Below are 27,309 nucleotides of genomic sequence, written 5' to 3' on the forward strand. Positions count from 1 at the left end.
AAATTCTTAGTATTTACAAGTAAATAAAATGTACCTGAATACTATAAGAGAAAGAGCAGAAGCTTTTGGAAAAGTAGCTTCTTTTCTCCAAATACAGTTATGAAAAGTAGTAAAGAAGTAATTCCTGTAATTATCAAAAAAATGGTTCAAATGGCTCTGAGCACTATGGGACTTAACATCTGAGGTCATCAGTCCCCTAGAACTTAGAACTACTTAAACCTAGATAACCTAAGGACATCACACACATCCATGCCCGAGGCAGGATTCGAACCTGCGACCGTAGCGGTCTCGCGGTTCCAGACTCAAGCGCCTAGAACCGCTCGGCCACACCGGCCGGCTGTAATTATCAGTGTGAGTGCATTAGCACTTCTCATAACCAATTGTAAGTAGCTGATTCTGTCTGCTATTGTATGATATATAACTTGAGACAGTCCACATCCCTGAATGCTCTCATTCATGATGAGATTTACAGAACAATATATGGGCATGGATGAATTCGTTCCCCAAAAGTTTAGAGCTATGGTGAAGTTCAATTATCATACCATTTTTAGTGTCAATAATATACTTTTTCAGAGTACGTCCTCACAACATGCCTCTCCAAACACTTCTCACACGCTTATGGATTTTAGTTGCAACATTATAGTTTTTTGATAATATGTCTGAAAAATCCTGCAGTAGAATACTGAATAAACAATTGTTTTGTACAAAAGGAGAATCCACTAGCGAAAATATGTAACTAAATGATTTCTTTCTAGTTTGGAACAGTATATGTTTTAAATGTGCCAGTATCTTCTACAGGTGTTGGTGAATCCATTTTGTTTTATTCCTTTTATCTTTACTGATGCTTGAGATCAATATTGTTTTATTCTTGGAAAATTTTATTTTTATACAATGCAAAATAATACACATATCTTAAGTGTTAAAATTCATGTAAAAAATACTTATTTGTAAAAGTCATTCTAATTAGCAGACAAGCTATTTAATTCTACAGAAAATTACTAATGATCAAAATCCTTCTGAATCCTTATGATACACAGTAATCATGATAAAAAAGTAGCAAAACAGTGTGTAATGCCATTTGGTCAAAATGCCATAATTCAAAATAATTTCTAAGAATGTAGCACAGGGAATTGTTAAACAATTTCCTCCTGCTAATAATCTTTCACTTCAAATATTTAAAAAAAATGTCATATTTAGGGACAGAAAGAGCTACTGATGAAATAAATCTTTGTTAGTTGATCATTATTGAGTTTCATAAAATTACAGTAGCCTGAATAGCAATGTTCTTACTGTGGTATCAAACACATTATAAACCATACTCTGCCACTGCTGTCAAAAGTAAATTGCAATATTTAGCCAATAATAAAGTGCACTACTATAATTAATTAATCTTTGCACACTGTCATGATCACATTCCATCTTTCAGAGTGGAGGGCACAGAAAGAACACTGTCACAGTAACCTGTTTGTGATCAGATGATCAAAACTGGTAGTTAATAATTATTTATTTAATCAGCAGCTCTTGGCATTTCTGGAATATGACTTTCTTCACATAATGGTATTTATGCTTCCACATTAAAATACAATGTATTATGGTGAAAATTGGACTGTTTACTTACCTACAAGTGTTTCTGTCAAATATGTAGCCATTCTTCTGTGATGTGGTATAAAAGGAGAGAAACTCTCTTGACGACCCAGGCTCTGGGGGAATGAGATGTCTGGTGGCTTGATAGGCTTCACTTCTAACTCTTGTGCATTATTAACTCCACTCCATCGATTTATTAGTTCAGAAACTGCAGATTGGAAACGAGATGGCTGGAAGGAAAAAGATTCATATAATTTTGTACTATAGATTGATGATTGTTTTTCTGAATGTCAATTAATAGGTATAATATAGTGTAAAGTCTTATACTGTCATAATCATACTATTCTTACCCACTTACACTGCATCCATAGGTATGGAATATTGTTGGGGTCAAAATGCAAGAAATATGGATTTGATTATCAAATTATGGATAAAGTTCATATGAATAACAGCTGAAACAAGTACTCAACCTCATTTAAAGCTCTACTTGGAAACAGAGAGTGTGAATGCATGTACCAATTTATTGCCCATAATAACAGAAACATTAATAATTATTACACATCGTTGTTGTTGTGGTCTTCAGTCCTGAGACTGGTTTGATGCAGCTCTCCATGCTACTCTATCCTGTGCAAGCTTCTTCATCTCCCAGTACCTACTGCAACCTACATCCTTCTGAATCTGCTTAGTGTATGCATCTCTTGGTCTCCCTCTACGATTTTTACCCTCCACGCTGCCCTCCAATACTAAATTGGTGATCCCTTGATGCCTCAGAACATGTCCTACCAACCGATCCCTTCTTCTGGTCAAGTTGTGCCACAAACTCCTCTTCTCGCCAATCCTATTCAGTACCTCCTCATTAGTTATGTGATCTACCCATCTAATCTTCAGCATTCTTCTGTAGCACCACATTTCGAAAGCTTCTATTCTCTTCTTGTCCAAACTATTTATCGTCCATGTTTCACTTCCATACATGGCTACACTCCATACAAATACTTTCAGAAACGACTTCCTGACACTTAAATCTATACTCGATGTTAACAAATTTCTCTTCTTCAGAAACGCTTTCCTTGCCATTGCCAGTCTACATTTTATATCCTCTCTACTTCGACCATCATCAGTTATTTTGCTCCCCAAATAGCAAAACTCCTTTACTACTTTAAGTGTCTCATTTCCTAATCTAATACCTTCAACATCACCCGACTTAATTCGACTACATTCCATTATCCTCGTTTTGCTTTTGTTGATGTTCATCTTATACCCTCCTTTCAAGACACTGTCCATTCCGTTCAACTGCTCTTCCAAGTCCTTTGCTGTCTCTGACAGAATTACAATGTCATCGGCGAACCTCAAAGTTTTTATTTCTTCTCCATGGATTTTAATACCTACTCCGAATTTTTCTTTTGTTTCCTTTACTGCTTGCTCAATATACAGATTGAAAACATCGGGGAGAGGCTACAACCCTGTCTTACTCCCTTCCCAACCACTGCTTCCCTTTCATGCCCCTCGACTCTTATAACTGCCATCTGGTTTCTGTACAAATTGTAAATAGCCTTTCGCTCCCTGTATTTTACCCCTGCCACCTTTAGAATTTGAAAGAGAGTATTCCAGTCAACATTGTCAAAAGCTTTCTCTAAGTCTACAAATGCTAGAAACGTAGGTTTGCCTTTCCTTAATCTTTCTTCTAAGATAAGTCGTAAGGTCAGTATTGCCTCACGTGTTCCAATATTTCTACGGAATCCAAACTGATCTTCCCCGAGGTCGGCTTCTACTAGTTTTTCCATTCGTCTGTAAAGAATTCGTGTTAGTATTTTGCAGCTGTGGCTTATTAAACTGATTGTCCGGTAATTCTCACATCTGTCAACACCTGCTTTCTTTGGAATTGGAATTATTATATTCTTCTTGAAGTCTGTGGGTATTTCGCCTGTTTCATACATCTTGCTTACCAGATGGTAGAGTTTCGTCAGGGCTGGCTCTCCCAAAGCCGTCAGTAGTTCCAATGGAATGTTGTCTACTCCGGGGGCCTTGTTTCGACTCAGGTCTTTCAGTGCTCTGTCAAATTCTTCACGCAGTATCGTATCTCCCATTTCATCTTCATCTACATCCTCTTCCATTTCCATAATATTGGCCTCAAGTACATCACCCTTGTATAGACCCTCTATATACTCCTTCCACCTTTCTGCTTTCCCTTCTTTGCTTAGAACTGGGTTGCCATCTGAGCTCTTGATGTTCATACAAGTGGTTCTCTTATCTCCAAAGGTCTCTTTAATTTTCCTGTAGGCAGTATCTATCTTACCCCTAGTGAGATGAGCCTCTACATCCTTACATTTGTCCTCTAGCCATCCCTGCTTAGCCATTTTGCACTTTCTGTCGATCTCATTTTTGAGACGTTTGTATTCCTTTTTGCCTGCTTCATTTACTGCATTTTTATATCTTCTCCTTTCATCAATTAAATTCAATATTTCTTCTGTTACCCAAGGATTTCTACTAGCCCTCGTCTTTTTACCTACTTGATCCTCTGCTGCCTTCACTACTTCATCCCTCAAAGCTACCCATTCTTCTTCTACTGTATTTCTTTCCCCCATTCCCGTCAATTGTTCCCTTATGCTCTCCCTGAAACTCTGTACAACCTCTGGTTCTTTCAGTTTATCCAGGTCCCATCTCATTAAATTCCCACCTTTTTGCAGTTTCTTCAGTTTTAATCTACAGGTCATAACCAATAGATTGTGGTCAGAGTCCACATCTGCCCCTGGAAATGTCTTACAATTTAAAACCTGGTTCCTAAATCTCTGTCTTACCATTATATAATCTATCTGATACCTTTTAGTATCTCCAGGGTTCTTCCATGTATACAACCTTCTATCATGATTCTTAAACCAAGTATTAGCTATGATTAAGTTGTGCTCTGTGCAAAATTCTACCAGGCGGCTTCCTCTTTCATTTCTTAGCCCCAATCCATATTCACCTACTACGTTTCCTTCTCTCCCTTTCCCTACACTCGAATTCCAGTCACCCATGACTATTAAATTTTCGTCTCCCTTCACTATCTGAATAATTTCTTTTATTTCATCATACATTTCTTCAATTTCTTCGTCATCTGCAGAGCTAGTTGGCATATAAACTTGTACTACTGTAGTAGGTGTGGGCTTCGTATCTATCTTTGCCACAATAATGCGTTCGCTAAGCTGTTTGTAGTAGCTTACCCGCGTTCCTATTTTCCTATTCATTATTAAACGTACTCCTGCATTACCCCTATTTGACTTTGTGTTTATAACCCTGTAGTCACCTGACCAGAAGTCTTGTTCCTCCTGCCACCGAACTTCACTAATTCCCACTATATCTAACTGTAACCTATCCATTTCCCTTTTCAAATTTTCTAACCTACCTGCCCGATTAAGGGACCTGACATTCCACGCTCCGATCCGTAGAACGCCAGTTTTCTTTCTCCTGATAATGACATCCTCTTGAGTAGTCCCCGCCCGGAGATCCGAATGGGGGACTATTTTACCTCCGGAATATTTTACCCAAGAGGACGCCATCATCATTTAATCATACAGTAAAGCTGCATGCCCTCGGGAAAAATTACGGCCGTAGTTTCCCCTTGCTTTCAGCCGTTCGCAGTACCAGCACAGCAAGGCCGTTTTGGTTATTGTTACAAGGCCAGATCAGTCAATCATCCAGACTGTTGCCCTTGCAACTACTGAAAAGGCTGCTGCCCCTCTTCAGGAACCACACGTTTGTCTGGCCTCTCAACAGATACCCCTCCGTTGTGGTTGTACCTACGGTGCGGCTATCTGTATCGCTGAGGCACGCAAGCCTCCCCACCAACGGCAAGGTCCATGGTTCATGGGGGGTTATGAAATATAAGGCATCTATCTTAAATAGAGTGCATTATATGAGGGTGTACCCAAAAGAAACTGAACAAATTTTTTGGTGGACAGAGCTTTTGTAATATCATGCTTTGCTGCTAGGAGCACACAGACTGAACATTCCAGAGTCAGTAAGTCAAGTGCTGTCAGTTAAGAAGGTCAGTAATAGTTACAACAGAGTTAATAGCAACAACTTGTTTTATGCTATTGTTGTTTTTGCAATGGCTGATTTTCAGGAACAGTGTGCAGTGGTGAAATTCTGCTTTTTGCTCAGAAAAAGTGGAACAGAAACTCTTAAAATGTTAAAAATGGTGTACAAGGATGGTGCTATGGGGAAAAGTCAAGTGTCTGAGCGGTTTTCCCATTTCAAAAATAGTGAAATGTCAGTTGATTATGAACCTTGTTCTGGTCATCCTTCCATGGCCCAAACACATGAAAATGTTGAAAATATTCATGCAGTCATCAATGAAGGTCAATGATGGACCATTGAAAAAATTGTGGATCTGGCAGGAGTAGCTTGGAGTTCAATGCTGTGATTTGGAAATGAAAAGGGTGCTGCCATGACTCCTGACTGCTGAACAAAGCCTAGGTTGCATAGAAGCATGCTGTGTTTTGAAAAAGGATCCCAAAATGTTTCAAACTTCTTCTTAAAAATTTTCACAAGTGGAAAAACTTGGTGCTGTGCTTACAAATCAGAATCAAAGCAACAATCAAGTCAGTGGAAGACTTCCAACTTGCCTCATCTCAAGGAAGCTAGTCAGATGAAAATAAGCATTAAGACAACATTGATCTTTTTTTTTAATGTGAGATAAGTCGCCCATTCAGGGTTCATTCCACAGGATCAGACAGTTGACAGGCTTTTTACTTGGAAGTTTGAAAAGACTGAGCAACAGAGTGTGACGGAAGTGGTCTGATTCTGGCAGTTGGGTGACTGCTTTTGCATCATAAAAAAATGGTATGACACATGCTCCTAACCCCCACCCCCCAAAATAGTCACCTAACCTTGTCCCATGTGACTTTGTTTCCTAACAGGAAAAGTGGGGTACAGTAATAAATAACAGAGGTGTTCTCAAGCATCATAAAAGATGAGTATAAGCAATGTTTTGAAAAATGGAATAAAAGATCAGACAGTTGTGTTACTGCAAGTGGAGAGTACTTTAAAGGGAATTGAATGTTTGTGCTTCAATGGGAATAAATAAGTTTGGTTTCTTTGGGGTACCCTCTCGTACAGTCAATGGTTATTGAGATAATGCACAGTAGAGGTTGTCCAACTTGTAAAACAAATTAATAAAAGAATCTTTCTGTCATTGAACAATATACTTTCACAGTATAACACATTTTACTAGCAAATGTTCTGCTTAGAAACCATAATGGATATGTCTAACTTACATTCACCTTCTTACACTAGACATTTCAGGATGCTGACTCCAATGGAAAGGAAATGCTGACTCAAATGAGAAACAACAAAGGCTAAGATTGGCCCATTTGATGATCATGTTTGCTCCTGAGTGCAACAAACTATGAACACTGCTGAAAGCAACTTTTCAAACATCTGTAATTTGTTACATATTGTGGACATCAAAGAACTCGCCACCACTCAGATTTCAGATCCACAACAGCTCATTTACTGGCCAACCCTCCCACAGGACTGCAGGAAACAAGTGAACATTATGATGTGATGTGTCTCACCAGAAGCCAACATCCTGTGCTTCGCTAAAATTCTTCTGAATTGCTTTCAACAGTGTTCGCAGTTAGTCAGAACCAGGAGCAAACACAGCCATCAAGTTAATGAACAACCATTTTGGCGGTCATTGATTAAAAAAGACACTTCTGATGAGGTCATGTTCATGTGTTCAATACCAGCAATGCTAAGGAAGATGGCATGTACATTCTGACATTGGGCAGTTTCAAGACTCTCCAGCAAGATCTTCATCAATCTCATAGGCCCCCGTACACCTGCTGTTACCATCCCACCCACCAATCAGCAGGCTCCATCACTGCCACATCCAGCAGCTGCACCAAAGCCATGGCCAGCAGTCCACACAAGAAGTCAGTTCGCAAATACAATTTTTAATTTCCTTACATTCCAGGTGTTCCATACTATGTCAGAGAGGGGAAAGGGCATTGAGGGCAGTTGCTGGGTATTTCTGGTACAAGGGGTGCCTCTGAAATTATTTTCAGTGTCAAGATATTTATGTTCATTTACGGACATGTATTTTTGTCATTAGATATAAAATGTAATTCTGTGCACTTGAATTCTGTCTACATTATTTTGTGTGTGTGTAAGCCTAACACACATACAAAACTCGTCAATTTTGTTGTGGTCAATTTGGTCAATTTGGACCACAGGAGGCAGAGAAACTAAAAAAACCTAACTCAGTATGCCCAGATGGAGTTTTGAGACTTGATGCTCCTGAATGAGAGCTAGCTGTCAGTTTGCAGAATTGGTTTCTACAATCAGATCTCAAATTATACTTGATTAAAAATAATTGCTCATATGTATGTCTAGGTGGTAGAAATGCAGTGAATATTATCAGTGGCTCTATTAGAAACACTAATAGATGCTGTGTTAAACTATATAAATCTAATTAACAGCATCTAGAAGAACTGCTTATGGAAACTGGTTGACAAAACCAAAACATGATGAGAGTATATAGACCTGTTTTGAACTAGACTTTAAATTTGTATTAGAATTGTCCATGTATCTGAATTAAGTCCTCCAAACATATTTATATAATTATTCATTACAGGCTAGTCTCACACATATCAAGTGCTGAAACTATGAGTGAAATAAATAAAATTTACTAAAAGCTATTTTTATGTATTTAGTCTATGGCAGTTGCATAAGGCGGATGACTACTATTCTCTGTTCAACATTTTTTCTTGCACTTGTTTATTATGCTGCAGTAATAATGGGTCAATTTACTTTGAACTTACTGTGATGGGCATATTTTTAGCCCCTTCAATCATTGAACAACATCTTCCCCACCAATTTCCTATATTTATGTTATGACTTTCTGTCTCTCTCTCTCTCTCTCTCTGTCTGTGTGTGTGTGTGTGTGTGTGTGTGTGTTTCTCGAAGTTTTGGCAGAGTAGGGAATATTTTATGTGTGTAACAAAATACTGTGAGGGAGTATGTGATGTACATTTGTGGAAAGAAAAATAGTTACATTTGTGATGGATGAAGGAGAAGATTGGAAGATATCAGAGATTGTTTCATCACACACAGAATGCCATAAATTTCCAAGGAGAGGGAAATAGAACTTTGAACATTCTGAAAGGCGATTGCTGCACAATAGCTGCCATCACTATTAATATTTCAAGGAGTAGATTTATTTCAAAGATCCATGCAGAAGAGGAAGTGCATGTGATGAATACCCAAAGAAAACCCAGAATCATATGACATAGTAGAATTTTCAGTATCACAGCAGAAAACAATGGGAAAATAAGGGGGTGAAAAATGCCAAACAATCAATAAGCTGAAGTAATCACATTAGGAGAGCCTTATCACATAATGATTAATTTAAGCAGCAAACTAATTATTTTTTAAATAGAAAGAAACATTCCACATGGGAAAAATATATTAAAAACATATTAAAAACAGAGATTCCATGACTTACCAAACGGGAAAGCTCTGGTAGACAGGCACAATAAAAAACACACAAACACACACAAACTTTCGAGCTTTCGCAACCCCCGGTTGCTTCGTCAGGAAAGAGGGAAGGAGAGGGAAAGATGAAAGGATGTGGGTTTTAAGGGAGAGGGTAAGGAGTCATTCCAATCCCGGGAGCGGAAAGACTCACCTTAGGGGGAAAAAAGGACAGGTATACACTCGCACACACACACACACCTATCCATCCACACATATACAGACACAAGCAGACATATTTAAAGACCAAATTATTTTGGAGGGTGAGTGAGTTGCCTTTCCGGAGGTGGGAAACCAGGAGATTGGATAGTTTTTTGAGGTGGAGGGTGGCATGCTGTTCTAATTTGCGGTTGGCCTGTAGGAGGTTGCTATGAACAGCCGGTGTGGATGTGGGAGAGGAAAGACTGAGGACTTTGATTAGGGATAGGAGTTGACGGGTGTGTTCATTGGCTGAGTTGATGTATAGGTGAAGGATTAGGCGAGTGAGGGCTATGAATTGTGCAGTTTGGAACAGGTATAGGGACTGATGGAAAGAAGGATTACAGCCAGAGATGGGAACTTTGAGTGTGAGGCCTTTGGGGGTAATGCCAAATGTCAGACAAGCCTGAGTAAATAAAATATGGGAGCATAATCTGGCTAGGGTGAAGGCATGTTTGTGGAGGGAATGTAAATAAAATTTAATGGGGTCGTTGTAGGGATGGTGTGAGGTTGACATGGTATTAGAAGGGGGAAAGGGTAACATGAGACTAAAGTGGAAAATAAAAAAAATAAAAGAATAAAAAAATAAAAGAATATAGGGAGAGATAAAGGTGTGAAAAAAGTCGAAAAAGTGTTGGTTTGAGATGAGCTATGTTGATCCTGTGCTGAACTTAGGTTGGGGAGCAATGATGGGTACAAAGGTTAGGTAGTTGTGTTGCCTCAAAAACACGTTAAAGGTTGGGGAAATTCAGGAAAATTTCGAAAAAACTGCGTGTAAATGTATTCAAAGGACTGGTTATGTGCTGGCAGATTATGAAAATGAGGCTAGCAATTGTCTGACGAAGAAATAATAACGTTTAAACCTGTGGGAAGCTGCTAAAAAGTGATCGGTTATGTGGGAAGAAACGGGAATGGAAATAAAACGAAAGTTGTTGGAAATAGCTGAAATGGTTGTTTCATGGGTGAAAGGAACTGAAGCTGTGACTGCTTGTGTCTGTATATGTGTGGATGGATAGGTGTGTGTGTGCGAGTGTATACCTGTCCTTTTTTCCCCCTAAGGTAAGTCTTTCCGCTCCCGGGATTGGAATGACTCCTTACCCTCTCCCTTAAAACCCACATCCTTTCATCTTTCCCTCTCCTTCCCTCTTTCCTGACGAAGCAACCGGGGGTTGCAAAAGCTCGAAATTTTGTGTGTGTGTTTGTGTGTTTTTTATTGTGCCTATCTACCAGTGCTTTCCCATTTGGTAAGTCATGGAATCTCTGTTTTTAATAAACTAATTATTTTATATGATAGTTGAGATGAGACAGAAACTGTGAATTTTACTATTTTACTATACTAAGGACTTACAAATAGAAATTGACTGAAATGGGTTAGAGTATTGAACTGTGAATTTTTTTCAAAAGTTTAACTAAACAATGTGAGGGCCTAAGCTTCTCACTGATTGGTTGTGAGTGAATTATTAATTGGGCATTCTGCCCGTTAAACTCAGTTACGCAGACACAGTTGTAAGTGCAAAATCTTTCTCTGTAAAATTTACTAATTAAAAATATCCCGTCCTGCATCCTACTTGTAAACAGTTAAAAGTTTTATTTTGAGTCTATTTTGCTACTGTCATACCAGATCAACTAAGGAGTTTTATTTCAAATTCAATGATTAATGTTTTCTCATCAATGAAATAGCCACAACAATCTTCAAAAACTGCAGAATGGCTTTACAGAGAAACTGCCTTCATGACAGGCAGTACCATGTTAGACAAGTGAACATATCAGTGACTTCAAAATCATCATCATCATTGTTTTATATTGCAAAACAAACATTTGACAGGCAGTTTATTTAAAGTATACTAAAAAGTTAATTAACAGTGTTATACTGAATATCAGCCACATCAGCAGCACATAAATCTCCCTTGCAGTGAAACTTTTGCAGTCATATATTATAATGGAGTTGCACATAAGGAGACATGCCCTGAACAGGCTGCATTTTTAGCATTATCTTCACCCTCATAGTGCAACTGATCTATAAATGAGAGATAGCTCAAGATTCTAACACACACTTAGGGTCATTAGTCCAAGCACTTCCCAAAAAATCATTGAGACATTTATTATATTTTGGCACTGACAACAATATTTATAATAGTACAAAAAACAGAACACTATTTCACTGCGGTACCATTTTCTTTGGAACCACTGACTGCACAGCTTGGAAAAAGAGTACAGACAGCATTCACATAAATGTTTTATACCTCCAATTTCCTTAATTTCCTTCCCTGATGCTGATGTGTGAAAAAGACAAGTAATTTATTTTACTACAACAAAAATATTTAAAAATGTAGCTCAAATATCACCGACATCATCATCATGTTATAAATTATACCTGAATGATGAAAATTCAAGTTTTCGGTAAATCGCTTAAAAAAAGATTTACAGATTTTTTAACTTACGACTATGCTCATTTAGAACATTCCAGCTGCATACTCCAGTTGTCCTTCTGTTTCCTTATCCTCCATACTCTTTCTCTTCATTCTTTTCTTTACCCTAGACTCCTTGGTAGCAGCTGTCTCTCTTCGGTTACCTGCTGCTTATCAACAGCAGTTAGAGCTGAAACCATATTCTTTCCCGTCTGGATGTTCAATTTCTTCATAACATTGATCTTTGAAATTGCTCCATCTTTGAATGTTATTATTGCATCCATTACACCAATCTTCAGCACTGTCAGCCCAACAAATACAGTTTTGTATATTGTCTAACACATACAGCTGTTGAAGCTTTCATTTAAATTCTGAGAGAGACCATGCATATATTTCCTAAGCAGATTTTTATTTTCCAGATCCCTATATATAGGCCTAATTGCCTCCATTACAGCAAGTGGTAAGGAATGCTTGTTTGTATATTGTATGCCTGTAGCATTGCTCAACCAGTACTTGCATCACGAATCTTCCCCTTTTGCACACAAACCATGCTATGGGGTTTCATCTGTTGACACTCTGTGAAACCATGTTGCCCAAACAGCTCGTCTCATGTGCTCCAAATATCCTACATTTCTCCTTATTGCTAGTCCATAATATTGAGTCAAAGAATCAGTTTCACTTTTTGTAAGATGACCTGGACCACGTATGTGTTTTCCATCTGACAGTTTTTTTCCTCTGATGTCTTTACATAATTTTCTCAGCCAAACTCCCAGTCATTTTTTTTTTTTTTTTTTTTTTTGTACATGCCTCAAGCTTTTCTATCGGTGTGTCCCCATATGGTCTGTCATTAACAACAGTAGTGTGACCTTTACAGTCTCCATCCCCAAAGTAGCCTACACACCTCACACCACGACTGACCTCTGATCTTCTAAAAATGTTTAAAACTCCTTTCGTTTCAATGTTTCCACTTGGGCCATCAGAGTTCTTTACATAAACATGGGTGCCGATGAATTTACTTGAACAACCCTGACAGTGCTTTGTTGGACATTCATAATTTAGTACCAGTTTCAATAAATGTGGCAGTTACAACCCTTTTCAGAGAAGTATGACCTCTCTTCTACCAAGACCCATCAAATGCTGCTACAATGTCTGTATTCTCAGACAAGGCTACTGCTTCTTCTGCTGCTCTTTTCGTTGAATGTTCACTTACACCACATAAAGCATTATGTATTAATTTATTGTATCTGTCAAACCTCAGTAGAGGTGGAGGGAAATCCATCACTGCACAAAAAGTCTGAGCAGCTCTCCTTCTCCTTCCAATACATCACATTCCATAAGCAAGCTGAATATTTACACTGTAATGTCGACTATCAGTTACTGGTGATGTCATAGTATCACGGTGCATCTTACACAAGTTACAGGCAATCAGTAACTGACGTAAAGACCCTTCCTTAATTATATGTCCTCAGACACGTCAATATTATCTTTGCAATTGTAGTACTTACATTTCACAGCAGCCTTCAAAAGTCTTGACAGCATATTTAGGTTCACAATAACATTTCCGTCATTATTGCATTCAGAAAGCGAAAGTTTATGTCTAGAAGCACTGCCTGTAGACACAGTTTCCTCGGACAACTTTTGAAGCAATTGATGCGTATTATTCGGTTGTGTTTGGAATTGCTTGCCGCGAAACATTTCGTTTGGTGCTAAATTTCTTTACTCTCGGCATTTGTAACACAGACACACACACACACACGCACACACACAGAAACAAAACAACACCCAATAACCACAAAACCACACGCGTATGAAATTCCAAAATCATATATTCTCAGATCAACTTTAAAAGCGAACATCTTTATTTACATTCGAACCATAGCCTTTTAGACATGCCTGTACTTTGGTTCCAGGAGTCAGTGCCTTTTAGAATACGCCTGTGTTAACAATCCATAACTAACAATGGAAAAAATGGAATAACAAAATAAAGTATCACGTATTCTGATGCACTTCAAACTGACAGATAGGTGTGGCCCCTGTGCAACATTACATTCAACCTCAATTTTAGAATGAATGGAAAATGATAATCCCCATAAACTATACATGTTTGAAATCAGCATGAAATGCTCTTTTCTATAGACCAAGAATTTTTTTTTCCAATTTTTGGTCATTTTCACGAGCATATCCTCTTAACATTAGAGATGTGCACAGAATATCATCTTTCTCCAATCTTTTACCTCTGCCTGTCTTTAATGAAATTTAATTACATACTTTTGAGGAATTGGAAAACAAGATTAAAGCAACAGTAACTTTTGCTTAAACATATAAAATTAAAGCTAGGACTTGTGAAATATAAGCAAAGGCTACATTTAACTGACAGCAACATTGAATTCAGAATTCATACGGATGTGACAATCTCATTTGTGGCAATACATTAACGAATTCTCACTGTAGTATGTAACCAACATTTACAATAGTCAACATTTTGTTGTTACGTTTGATCTATATGTACAGCGTACAATGCCAATCTGCTAACACATATTAGGAGAGCATTTATGCCCACTTATATGTATGTATTGTATTGTATGTTAACCGGGGACCTAGAAATGATGGAGAGACTTCATCCCCACCGGATTCGCAGTGATCCACAACCTCAAAATGACTACCGCAGTCCACTTCACCCATCCGCTGCCCACACCGAACCCAGGGTTATTGTGCGGTTCGGCCCCTGGTGGGCCCCCCAGGGAACGTCTCACACCAGATGAGTGTAACCCCTATGTTTGCGTGGTAGAGTAATGGTGGTGTACGCGTACGTGGAGAACTTGTTTGCGCAGCAATCGCCGACATAGTGTAACTGAGGCGGAATAAGGGGAACCAGCCCGCATTCACTGAGGCAGATGGTAAACTGCCTAAAAACCATCCACAGACTGGCCGGTTCACCAGACCTCAACACAAATCTGCCAGGCGGATTCGTGCTGGGGACCAGGCGCTCCTTCCCACCTGGAAAGCCGTGCGTTATACTGCACGGCCAACTGGGCAGGCTTATGTCCACTTACTCTTTGCACAACAGCACATAGAAACATAATTGAGATATGTATCCACATATTCACCTACTATAAGAAACAGTTATCTTCCCACTAATCATTATGACAGCAGATCTTTCCAGCATATGTATATAATGTATGTATTTATTTGCATCCATTGTTTTGTAAGCATGAATTTGCATGTGTGAATATGTTACCTTGTTCATCTGCATCAGGCATAAAGGGAAAGGTAACCAATTTTCGAGATTCGTTTAGTAGGTAGGATTTGAAGTATCTTATGTTAACTGAATCTGCCATAAAGGCACTTACTTCAAGCTGACTGCAGTCAGTAGACCTATGGTGTTGTGGAGACCATGTCATATACTAAGATATTTAGTATATGAACTCTTTGTCTTTAAATATGTCTGCTTGTGTCTGTATGTGTGGATGGATATGGGTGTGTGTGCGAATGTATACCTGTCCTTTTTTCCCCCTAAGGTAAGTCTTTCCGCTCCCGGGATTGGAATGACTCCTTATCCTCTCCCTTAAAACCCACATCCTTTCGTCTTTCCCTCTCCTTCCCCTCTTTCCTGATGAGGCAACAGTTTGTTGCGAAAGCTTGAATTTTGTGTGTATATTTGTGTTTGTTTGTGTGTCTATCGACCTGCCAGCGCTTTTGTTTGGTAAGTCTCATCATCTTTCTTTTTATATATATATATATATATATATATATATAGGGGGAAACATTCCACGTGGGAAAAATATATCTAAAAACAAAGATGATGTGACTTACCAAACGAAAGCACTGGCAGGTCGATAGACACACAAACAAACACAAACATACACACAAAGTTCAAGCTTTCGCAACAAACTGTTGCCTCATCAGGAAAGAGGGAAGGAGAGGGAAAGGCGAAAGGATGTGGGTTTTAAGGGAGAGGGTAAGGAGTCATTCCAATCCCGGGAGCGGAAAGACTTACCTTAGGGGGAAAAAAGGACGGGTATACACTCGCACACACACACACACATATCCATCCACACATATACAGACACAAGCAGACATATTTAACGTGTTTTGGCGGCAATTAAAAAATATATCTAAAAATACGTCTGCTTGTGTCTGTATATGTGTGGATGGATATGTGTGTGCGAGTGTATACCCGTCCTTTTTTCCCCCTAAGGTAAGTCTTTCCGCTCCCGGGATTGGAATGACTCCTTACCCTCTCCCTTAAAACCCACATCCTTTCGTCTTTCCCTCTCCTTCCCTCTTTCCTGATGAGGCAACAGTTTGTTGCGAAAGCTTGAATTTTGTGTGTATGTTTGTGTTTGTTTGTGTGTCTTTCGACCTGCCAGCACTTTCATTTGGTAAGTCACATCATCTTTGTTTTTATATATATATATATATATATATATATATATATATATATATATATATATATATATACAGGGTGTTTCAAAAATGACCGGTATATTTGAAACGGCAATAAAAACTAAACGAGCAGCGATAGAAATACACTGTTTGTTGCAATATGCTTGGGACAACAGTACATTTTCAGGCAGACAAACTTTCGAAATTACAGTAGTTACAATTTTCAACAACAGATGGCGCTGCTAGTGCTGTGAAAGATATAGAAGACAACGCAGTCTGTGGGTGCGCCATTCTGTATGTCGTCTTTCTGCTGTAAGCGTGTGCTGTTCACAACGTGCAAGTGTGCTGTAGACAACATGGTTTATTCCTTAGAACAGAGGATTTTTCTGGTGTTGGAATTCCACCGCCTAGAACACAGTGTTGTTGCAACAAGACAAAGTTTTCAACGGAGGTTTAATGTAACCAAAGGACCGAAAAGCGAAACAATAAAGGATCTGTTTGAAAAATTTCAACAGACTGGGAACGTGACGGATGAACGTGCTGGAAAGGTAGGGCGACCGCGTACGGCAACCACAGAGGGCAACGCGCAGCTAGTGCAGCAGGTGATCCAACAGCGGCCTCGGGTTTCCATTCGCCGTGTTGCAGCTGCGGTCCAAATGACGCCAACGTCCACGTATCGTCTCATGCGCCAGAGTTTACACCTCTATCCATACAAAATTCAAACGCGGCAACCCCTCTGTGCCGCTACCATTGCTGCACGAGAGAAATTCGCTAACGATATAGTGCACAGGATTGATGACGGCGATATGCATGTGGGCAGCATTTGGTTTACTGACGAAGCTTATTTTTACCTGGACAGCTTCGTCAATAAACAGAACTGGCGCATATGGGGAACCGAAAAGCCCCATGTTGCAGTCCCATCGTCCCTGCATCCTCAAAAAGTACTGGTCTGGGCCGCCATGTCTTCCAAAGGAATCATTGGCCCATTTTTCAGATCCGAAATGATTACTGCATCACGCTATCTGGACATTCTTCGTGAATTTGTGGCAGTACAAACTGCCTTAGACGACACTGCAAACACCTCGTGGTTTATGCAAAATGGTGCCCGGCCACATCGCACGGCCGACGTCTTTAATTTCCTGAATGAATATTTCGATGATCGTGTGATTGCTTTGGGCTATCCGAAACATACAGGAGGCGGCGTGGATTGGCCTCCCTATTCGCCAGACATGAACCCCTGTGACTTCTTTCTGTGGGGACACTTGAAAGACCAGGTGTACTGCCAGACTCCAGAAACAATTGAACAGCTGAAGCAGTACATCGCATCTGCATGTGAAGCCATTTCGCCAGACACGTTGTCAAAGGTTTTGGGTAATTTCATTCAGAGACTACGCCATATTATTGCTACGCATGGTGGATATGTGGAAAATATCGTACTATAGAGTTTCCCAGACCGCAGCGCCATCTGTTGTTGAAAATTGTAACTACTGTAATTTCGAAAGTTTGTCTGCCTGAAAATGTACTGTTGTCCCAAGCAGTGCAGAGGCAAAGATGTTGTTGAATGACGGGTGAGGTGTGAGTGGCGGCAACTTGAAATTAGCGGAGATTGAGGCCTGGTGGATAACGGGAAGAGAGGATGTATTGAAGAGCAAGTTCCCATCTCCGGAGTTCGGATAGGTTGGTGTTAGTGGGAAGTATCCAGATAACCCGGACAGTGTAACACTGTGCCAAGATGTGCTGGCCGTGCACCAAGGCATGTTTAGCCACAGGGTGATCCTCATTACCAACAAACACTGTCTGCCTGTGTCCATTCATGCGAATGGACAGTTTGTTGCTGGTCATTCCCACATAGAATGCGTCACAGTGTAGGCAGGTCAGTTGGTAGATCATGTGGGTGCTTTCACACGTGGCTCTGCCTTTGATCGTGTACACCTTCCGGGTTACAGGACTGGAGTAGGTGGTGGTGGGAGGGTGCATGGGACAGGTTTTACACCGGGGGCGGTTACAAGGGTAGGAGCCAGAGGGTAGGGAAGGTGGTTTGGGGATTTCATAGGGATGAACTAAGAGGTTACGAAGGTTAGGTGGACGGCGGAAAGACACTCTTGGTGGAGTGGGGAGGATTTCATGAAGGATGGATCTCATTTCAGGGCAGGATTTGAGGAAGTCGTATCCCTGCTGGAGGGCCACATTCAGAATCTGATCCAGTCCCGGAAAGTATCCTGTCACAAGTGGGGCACTTTTGTGGTTCTTCTGTGGGAGGTTCTGGGTTTGAGAGGATGAGGAAGTGGCTGTGGTTATTTGTTTCTCTACCAGGTCGGGAGGGTAGTTGCGGGATGCGAAAGCTGTTGTCAGGTTGTTGGTGTAATGCTTCAGGGATTCCGGACTGGAGCAGATTCGTTTGCCACGAAGACCTAGGCTGTAGGGAGGGGACCGTTTGATGTGGAATGGGTGGCAGCTGTCGTAATGGAGGTACTGTTGCTTGTTGGTGGGTTTGACGTGGACGGACGTGTGAAGCTGGCCATTGGACAGGTGGAGGTCAACATCAAGGAAAGTGGCATGGGATTTGGAGTAGGACCAGGTGAATCTGATGGAACCAAAGGAGTTGAGGTTGGAGAGGAAATTCTGGAGTTCTTCTTCACTGTGAGTCCAGATCATGAAGATGTCATCAATAAATCTGTACCAAACTTTGGGTTGGCAGGCCTGGGTAACCAAGAAGGCTTCCTCTAAGCGACCCATGAATAGGTTGGCGTACGAAGGGGCCATCCTGGTACCCATGGCTGTTCCCTTTAATTGTTGATATGTCTGGCCTTCAAAAGTGAAGAAGTTGTGGGTCAGGATGAAGCTGGCTAAGGTATATATATATATATATATATATATATATATATATATATATATATATATATATATATATATATATATATATATATATATATATATATATATATATATATATATATAACAGAGGGAAACATTCCACGTGGAAAAATATATCTAAAAAGAAAGATGATGAGACTTACCAAACAAAAGCGCTGGCAGGTCGATAGACACACAAACAAACACAAATATACACACAAAATTCAAGCTTTCGCAACAAACTGTTGCCTCATCAGGAAAGAGGGGAAGGAGAGGGAAAGACGAAAGGATGTGGGTTTTAAGGGAGAGGATAAGGAGTCATTCCAATCCCGGGAGCGGAAAGACTTACCTTAGGGGGAAAAAAGGACAGGTATACACTCGCACACACACCCATATCCATCCACACATACAGACACAAGCAGACATATGTCTGCTTGTGTCTGTATGTGTGGATGGATATGGGTGTGTGTGCGAGTGTATACCTGTCCTTTTTTCCCCCTAAGGTAAGTCTTTCCGCTCCCGGGATTGGAATGACTCCTTATCCTCTCCCTTAAAACCCACATCCTTTCGTCTTTCCCTCTCCTTCCCCTCTTTCCTGATGAGGCAACAGTTTGTTGCGAAAGCTTGAATTTTGTGTGTATATTTGTGTTTGTTTGTGTGTCTATCGACCTGCCAGCGCTTTTGTTTGGTAAGTCTCATCATCTTTCTTTTTAGATATATATATATATATATATATATATATATATATATATATATATATATAACAGAGGGAAACATTCCACGTGGAAAAAATATATCTAAAAAGAAAGAAAGTGATGAGTCTTACCAAACAAAAGTGCTGGCAGGTCAATAGACACACAAACAAACACAAACATACACACAAAATTCTAGCTTTCGCAACAAACGGTTGCTTCGTCAGGAAAGAGGGAAGGAGAGGGAAAGATGAAAGGAAGTGGGTTTTAAGGGAGAGGGTAAGGAGTCATTCCAATCCCGGGAGCGGAAAGACTTACCTTAGGGGGAAAAAAGGACGGGTATGCACTCGCACACACACACACATATCCATCCGCATATACACTATGCGGATGGATATGTGTGTGTGTGCGAGTGTATACCCGTCCTTTTTCCCCCTAAGGTAAGTCTTTCCGCTCCCAGGATTGGAATGACTCCTTACCCTCTCCCTTAAAACCCACTTCCTTTCATCTTTCCCTCTCCTTCCCTCTTTCCTGACGAAGCAACCGTTTGTTGCGAAAGCTAGAATTTTGTGTGTATGTTTGTGTTTGTTTGTGTGTCTATCGACCTGCCAGCGCTTTTGTTGCTTTTGTTTGGTAAGTCTCATCACTTTCTTTCTTTTTATATATATATATGTGTGTGTGTGTGTGTGTGTGTGTGTGTGTGTGTGTGTGTGTGTGTGTGTGTGTACCTAACCTAACCTAACCTAACCTAACCTAACCTAATTTTTTAGGTGTATGTGTGGATAGATATGTGTGTGTGTGCGAGTGATACCCGTCCTTTTTTCCCCCTAAGGTAAGTCTTTCCGCTCCCGGGATTGGAATGACTCCTTACCCTCTCCCTTAAAACCCACATCCTTTCGTCTTTCCCTCTCCTTCCCTCTTTCCTGATGAGGCAACAGTTTGTTGCGAAAGCTTGAATTTTGTGTGTATGTTTGTGTTTGTTTGTGTGTCTGTCGACCTGCCAGCACTTTCATTTGGTAAGTCACATCATCTTTGTTTTTAGATATATTTTCCCTACGTGGAATGTTTCCCTCTATTATAACCATATAAGATATTTAGTACATTTTTCCCGCATGGAATGTTTCCCTCTATTATGTTCAAGATATTTAGTATCACGGACATTATACTGAATTCCTGTTATCAGAGCACTATGCATAGCATGGGGACAATACTGATTTCACTCATACTTGTTTATTACAGTCAGAGCTATCAAAGGGTATGTCAATGATTTACAAGTTCCATTAACATCAGTAAAACTGTCTTTACCAAACCAGTAAAAGTTTCAACTGTTAGTGAGACAGATAGGTAAAATAACAGTTAGAAACTTTTTACTCAAAATTATGGAGATAAGTTTTTTTAAAAAAAATGAAGGAATATGCACATTATGTTAAAAATCAGTTACTCCAACCACAGGCTTAAGGCCTTATGGAATGTAGTGAAATGAGAGACAGGACAACCATGGAAAGAGCAGGATATCATGACTACTGAATTGAATGGAAGGACTATAAATGATCAGTCGCAGGTAGAAAATGTGTTTAATAATCATTTCTTAAACATAGTATAAATTACAGAGCAAATAATTCATAAGAAAAATCACAGAAATATGTCCAAAAAGCACCTCATAAAATTCAGTTATATGAATGTATCACCAACTTCTCCTCTGAAATTAAGGAAATTATATCTTCTCTGAAACATAAAAGTTCATATCGGGATTTGATGGCGTTTTTAATGGAGTACAATTTTTTTTTCCATAAAATGGAAAATCCAAGCTGGAATAGTGATAGTATTATGGAAAATATAGATTGCTACTTACCATATGGAGGAGAAGTTGCACGCATAAAAAAAGACTGCTATACATTTGAGCTTTTGGCCAAAATGCCTTATTTTAAGTAGAAAATGCACACTCCCACTCACACACACAAAACTACTCACACAAATGTGGCCTCTGTCTGTGGCCAATGAGGCCTTGCTGCTTCCATCTGTGCCAATACAGGAAGTGTCCCTATCCCTGGCCGGAATTCAGATCCACATACTGTTGAGTCAGACCTCAGTGAGCAGAGACAGCAGCAATGTCTGTGTGAGTTGTGCTTGTGTGAATGTGTGTGTTTTCTACTTTGGAAGGTCTTTTGACTGAAAGCTTAAATATATAACAGTGCCTCTCTGTGACTTAACATCTCCCCTAAATGGTGAGTAGCAATCTATCCTTCTCATAATTTTATTGTGAATATTTGTTCCCATTTAGTAAGCCCAGTCTTATTTGAAATATGTAATGCATCATTAGCTTGAGGCATATTTTTCCAGAGACTCTGAAAGATGCCATTGTTAAACACCTTTACAAGAAAAATAATAGCAGAGACATCAGTAAGCTGTTTTGGGGAGAGACGAAACAGTAAGCTGACGTATTCTGCATATTTTCATGCAACAATGTCATATAGAATAATGTTCTGATGTAACTTGTCTTTAAGAAAGAAAGTCTTCATTGCTCAAAAACATCCTGTAAGAATAATAATTGGTGCTCATCCATGATCATCTTCTATACACCTGTTTAAGGAGTTGGGCATTCTGACTACCGCTTCACAATATATTTATTCCTTGATGAAGTTCATTGTAAATAATCCACTGCAGTTCAAAAGGAAGAATGATGCACATAATTACAATATGAAAAAAATGGCATTCACTACTCCACATTAACATACTATTTAGCACAAGAAGATGGCACAAAGCTGCAGCTAAATTTTTCGTAACTTACTGAATGATATAAAATGTCTGATGGACAGCAAAGCAAAATTTTAAAACAAATTGAACAAGCTCTCTTTGAAATCATGTTGTTTTCTGTAGAAGAACTGTTATTGTAATGTGTGAAAGATGGAGGGTAGGAATTACCACAATTCACATCTGTATATTAAAGAAAACCAGATGTTTAGCATGTTGCCATATTTACAAATTAATTTGTGATGTGAATGTCAAATAACTCATTCCACACTATTTCAGTTTATTGAGCAAATGTTCCTTGGAATATGAAATTGACAAAAACAAAAACTGTTACATTATGTAGGATAAAATAACAATTAATTAACTATAGATGATGAAATTATATGTGTATTTTGCAGACACTAGATAGTTTCATTATATTACCATGCAAACATTGGATCAGAAAAGTTATTTTGTCATGAATATTGGCCATTACATTTAGCCTCTGTGCCTGCACTAGAAACATGAATCACATCACTATATTTTTCTGTGCAAGGGCTCTCATAACCTATTAATGAAAGACCATAGTTCCATTTTAAAGCTCCCCTTCTTTCTATAATAGTACTAAATACAGGAACCCCTCCACCACTCCCCACTGTCCATATGCCTACCACTGTGGTCTTATTATAGCACGTCATTGTCTCCTTAACATAATGCTCAAGAAATCATCTGTTTCAAAGAGATAAAAGTATACTTTTTATACAATCATAATAGCAAGCTTTATACACATTTTACAATGTCATGTAAATTCCAATGGAGAAGTTTATACAGCAGCTAAGATTATGTGACATTTTTGTAAACTGTACAATGGTGGTTATTCAGAATAAAGTTAAGGACTAAAATAATGACTTGCTCTAACACTCAAATCTAACATGGAAAATCATTCTCTGAGAGATGTTGCATGCAGATTACTCTGTTAACTCATTTTCATTCAATGATAAGATGATTTAAATATATCAAAATTTTCCCAAATTTTCAATGTAGAAATGTAAGGTGGCATTAATTTAATTGCAAGTCAAGGTTTTCAACATACACTACAGTGATAACAATTGTGATTATGGATTGTTGTTATTAGGAAGTGTTATAATTCAAGTAAATGATAAATTTATTGATATTTTTTTTAGAAAATATAGAAATAAATACTTCTTGAATATTTAGTAAATGGTTGGATGTTCATTTGCCCGAAAGACAGTTGTCAACAGATCAAACTACTGCATTAAACTAAACTCACCAGATAGTCAGTTGGCAGCTTGAATACAATTTTGCTGTCTTTTCCTTTAGGCACAAAAAGTGGTTCTGTTGGACGATCAAACATGAGATACAGATTTTTAGGGTTACTGAATGAAATAGGGTTTGATTTTGGCCCTGTTAAATTCAAGAAATTGTGTGGTATGTTCAGGCCACTCCATGAGAATGAACTGGATTCTGACTTTGATGAAGAGAAAGTCTGGGCCTGGAAAAAAAATGACAAATATTATTAGCAAAAAACATTCATGTGTCATGTGACCTATCCTAGAATATTGCTCAAGAGTGTGAGATATGAAGCAAATATGATTAACAGGGGAATTGAAAGTATGTACACAAATGGTCACAGCCTTATCCGACCCAAGGGAGAGTGTTACACAATTGCAAAAATATCTGAACTAGCAGATGCTTGAATAGAGACACAAACAATCCTGTGAAAGCCTGTTTGCAAAGTTTCAAGAACCTGCTTAAGTGAGGGTCCTTCGAATTTACTGCAACGTTGTATATATTGCTCCCACAGCTGCCATTACAACAAGATTAGGCTAGCTGCAGCACACAGAGAAGTGTTTAAGCAATCATTCCTCCTGCATTTCATAAGTGAACAGCATAGAAATAAGTCATAATAATGGGAATTACCCTCTGGCACACACTTCAAAGTGGTGTGCAGGGTATGAGTGTTGATGCAGAGGCAGACACTGATTAAATGATGACATAGCAACTGCTATGTTGTAGTAGGCCTGCAGTAGGCCTACTGTTCAAAGGCAATGCATGAGTTTGCAATCACTACTTGTCAGAATCCTTTGTCTTCTGACAGTTATAAGGGAAGGAAACATCTATGTAATAAATCTCATGGGAAGAATTTAAAAAAAAAGGGCAGCTGTGATTGCATAAATGGAGATTACTTTCATGAAGGGTGTTGGATGGTGGGCTTAAACTCTACCAAAAGGTAAAAATCTTAAAACAATAGACAAAGCTGTGCTCAAGAAGAACTAGATACTGGCAAGAAGTCTTAATGTTTCAGCTGACTGTGGGAAACCAATAACCCAAGGGAACTGAGGACATAGTCTCCTTTCTGTCTGGGCTGGTTCTAGTACTGCAAACACAACAGGTGGACATGAATAAAATTTTCATGCTCTCCAAGTGCTATAAATGAATATCAGTTGACCAGCTGTAGCAGTCTCTCACATTGTTTTATACACCAGTTTTTTGGCCATTACTGCAAGTAGCTTTCATGAGGATGGTATAGCCCCTACTGTCATAAATACATAAAGTGATGAAGTGAATTGAGCTTATAACAGCAACCCTGGTTAGTAAAACAACCCGATGAGATCTTTATAAATCTAGAATTGCTTTATTGAAGGAGACCATAGCCACAGAAGTCTACAATCATACTTCATGAGCTTTTAACAATACAAGCACTAGGCTCATGGAATGAGAGGTGGCAGAGGAAGCACCAACAGTTAGTGCAGTAGTTGCACAGGGCTATCTCTGGTAATCAGTGCCAATGGACATGGGATTTTTCTTGACAAGTCCATTCAGGCATGGTTGAGGTGACTGGGAAAGACCTCATGGTGCCTATAGTGAAAGAAATATAAGATGCATATGGCATTTTCAAGAAAACTGCATTACAGACCTTACAAACATGGCACAATAAAACGAAATACAGCATAAAAATTGCAGTGCTAGGACAAGCTCATTGCCACTTTAAGTATGATTTTATGGTAAGCAACAAGAAAGTTACAATTGGTTTTAATTATGAAATTTACACTGGGCAATAGAAATTGGAAAATTTATACCATTTCAGTGATCACATCATATGAAGCAGCAAATGAAAGCTGACAATATCTGCAAACAGCAAATAAACTACATTTCTAGTACAGCATTCATATAAAATGATTAATGGAAAATCTCATATAAAGATGTGAAACAAACACTAACAAAGAGATAGAAGGGCTGGCCAGTACTTACCTCAGCTCAGTACAGCCGATAGATACACGAAAAACAGAACCGAAAATTTACGTTTCTAGCTTTCGGAAGAAATGTTCCTTCATCAGGGAGGAGAGAGGGGAAAGAAAAGGAAGAAGGGAAAGTGGATTCAGTTACTCACAACCCGGGTTATGAAGCAACAGGGAAAGGAAAACAGGGAGGTGTTTATCTGTATACTATATACCTCTTTTCTTCTGTATACATCCTCTTTGGTTTGAAGCTGGCACAGTACTTACAGTAGAATATCTTTGGCTTCCCTCTGTCAACCATACCTCCATCCTTGCTACCCTCCCTGTTTTCCTTTCCCTATTGCTTCATAACCTAGGTTGTGAGTAACTGAATCCACTTTCCCTTCTTCCCTTTCTTTCCCCTCTCTCCTCCCTGATGAAGGAACATTTGTTCCGAAAGCTAGGAACGTAAATTTTTGGTTCTGTTTTTTGTGTATCTATTGGCTGTACTGGGCTGAGGTAAGTACTGGCCAGCCCCTCTATCTCTTTGTTAGCATTCATATAAAATGTTATATATGACTTTATAAAAGTTAGATATGCAACTGTGACAGCCATAAATCCTCCACAAGCCCTGTAAAGTATGAAACCACCTTGAGCTATCTAGTTCCTCACCTGATTATCCCAGGTAATGACTACCTAAAGTTGACTGTTGGTTATATGTTATGTGACTGTTTATGTAAATGTCCATTACTGGAAGTTATATTAAGTAGCTAGGGAAGTGTGAATAATAGAAAGTCAAATGCAGTAGTAAAAGGACTGCATCTAGAGGGCAAAAGAATTCTGTTTCTTCATGCTGACCAAATGTATTTTGTAAATTTAACATAACTCTTTCATATTATAAAACTGTAGGTAACCATATTTAGGAATTAGCTAATAACTTATGTAATACTGTACTATTTTTAATAACTTTTGTCTGGGTGTAACATTTTTGATTAGTAATCAAAATGTCCTGGATCCCGGGTTTGTAACCAGTGACTGCTTAAATTTAGGATAAAAATCATCGGCAATGACAGCTGAAGACTTCCAGTACAAGCAATCACATTTAGTCTGCCACTGGCCCTGTCAAAGAGGCAGAGGAGTGAACAGAGGATCAGGGCACCTTCTTCCATTAGGATGGGAAACTGCTCCTAAAAGGCAGAAGAATCAGTGGTGATCAATGGCACAACAATGCAGAGGACAATGGAAATCAATACATGAAAGACACACAATATGTATCCACAGGACATGTTGTCTATGACTGAAAAAGCATCATGATGATATTGTTTTAGTGTCCCATTCAGATCTCTGGGAGGGCACTCCCACAGGGAAAGTAACCATGAGGGAAAGATTGGGTGTCCAACAGAAACGTAACATCCTATGAGTCGAAGTGTGGACTGTCAGAAGTTTAAATATGGTGGGGAAGCCAGAAAATATTAAAAGTGAAATGTGAAGGTTTAGTCTAGATACAATGCAGGTCAGTGAAGTGAAATGAGAAAAGACAAGAATTTCTGGTTAGATGAGCATCAGATAGTATAAACAGTGACAAAGAATGATACAATGACAGTGTGATTCAGTATGAATAAGAAGGTAAAGCAGAGAATGAGTTACTGTGAACAGTTCAATAATAAGATTATTCGCATCAGAATCATCAGCAAGTGAGAACCA

At 39.1% G+C, this 27,309-nt stretch overlaps 1 protein-coding gene across 1 annotated transcript in view; it reads right to left on the reverse strand.

Moving 5' to 3' along the window:
• The window catches only part of LOC126203365 (phenoloxidase 2-like), a 76,692-nt gene that overhangs the window by 46,317 nt on the left and 3,066 nt on the right, over positions 1-27,309 (reverse strand). Inside the window, exons 2-3 of the mRNA XM_049937662.1 lie at positions 23,658-23,879; positions 1,619-1,814 (exon numbers count right to left, since the gene is read on the reverse strand). Coding sequence (XP_049793619.1) covers positions 1,619-1,814; positions 23,658-23,879 — 418 coding nt within the window. The remainder of the gene's footprint in view (positions 1-1,618; positions 1,815-23,657; positions 23,880-27,309) is intronic.

This window comes from Schistocerca nitens, chromosome 9, assembly GCF_023898315.1.
Source record: "Schistocerca nitens isolate TAMUIC-IGC-003100 chromosome 9, iqSchNite1.1, whole genome shotgun sequence".
NCBI classification, from domain to species: domain Eukaryota; kingdom Metazoa; phylum Arthropoda; class Insecta; order Orthoptera; family Acrididae; genus Schistocerca; species Schistocerca nitens.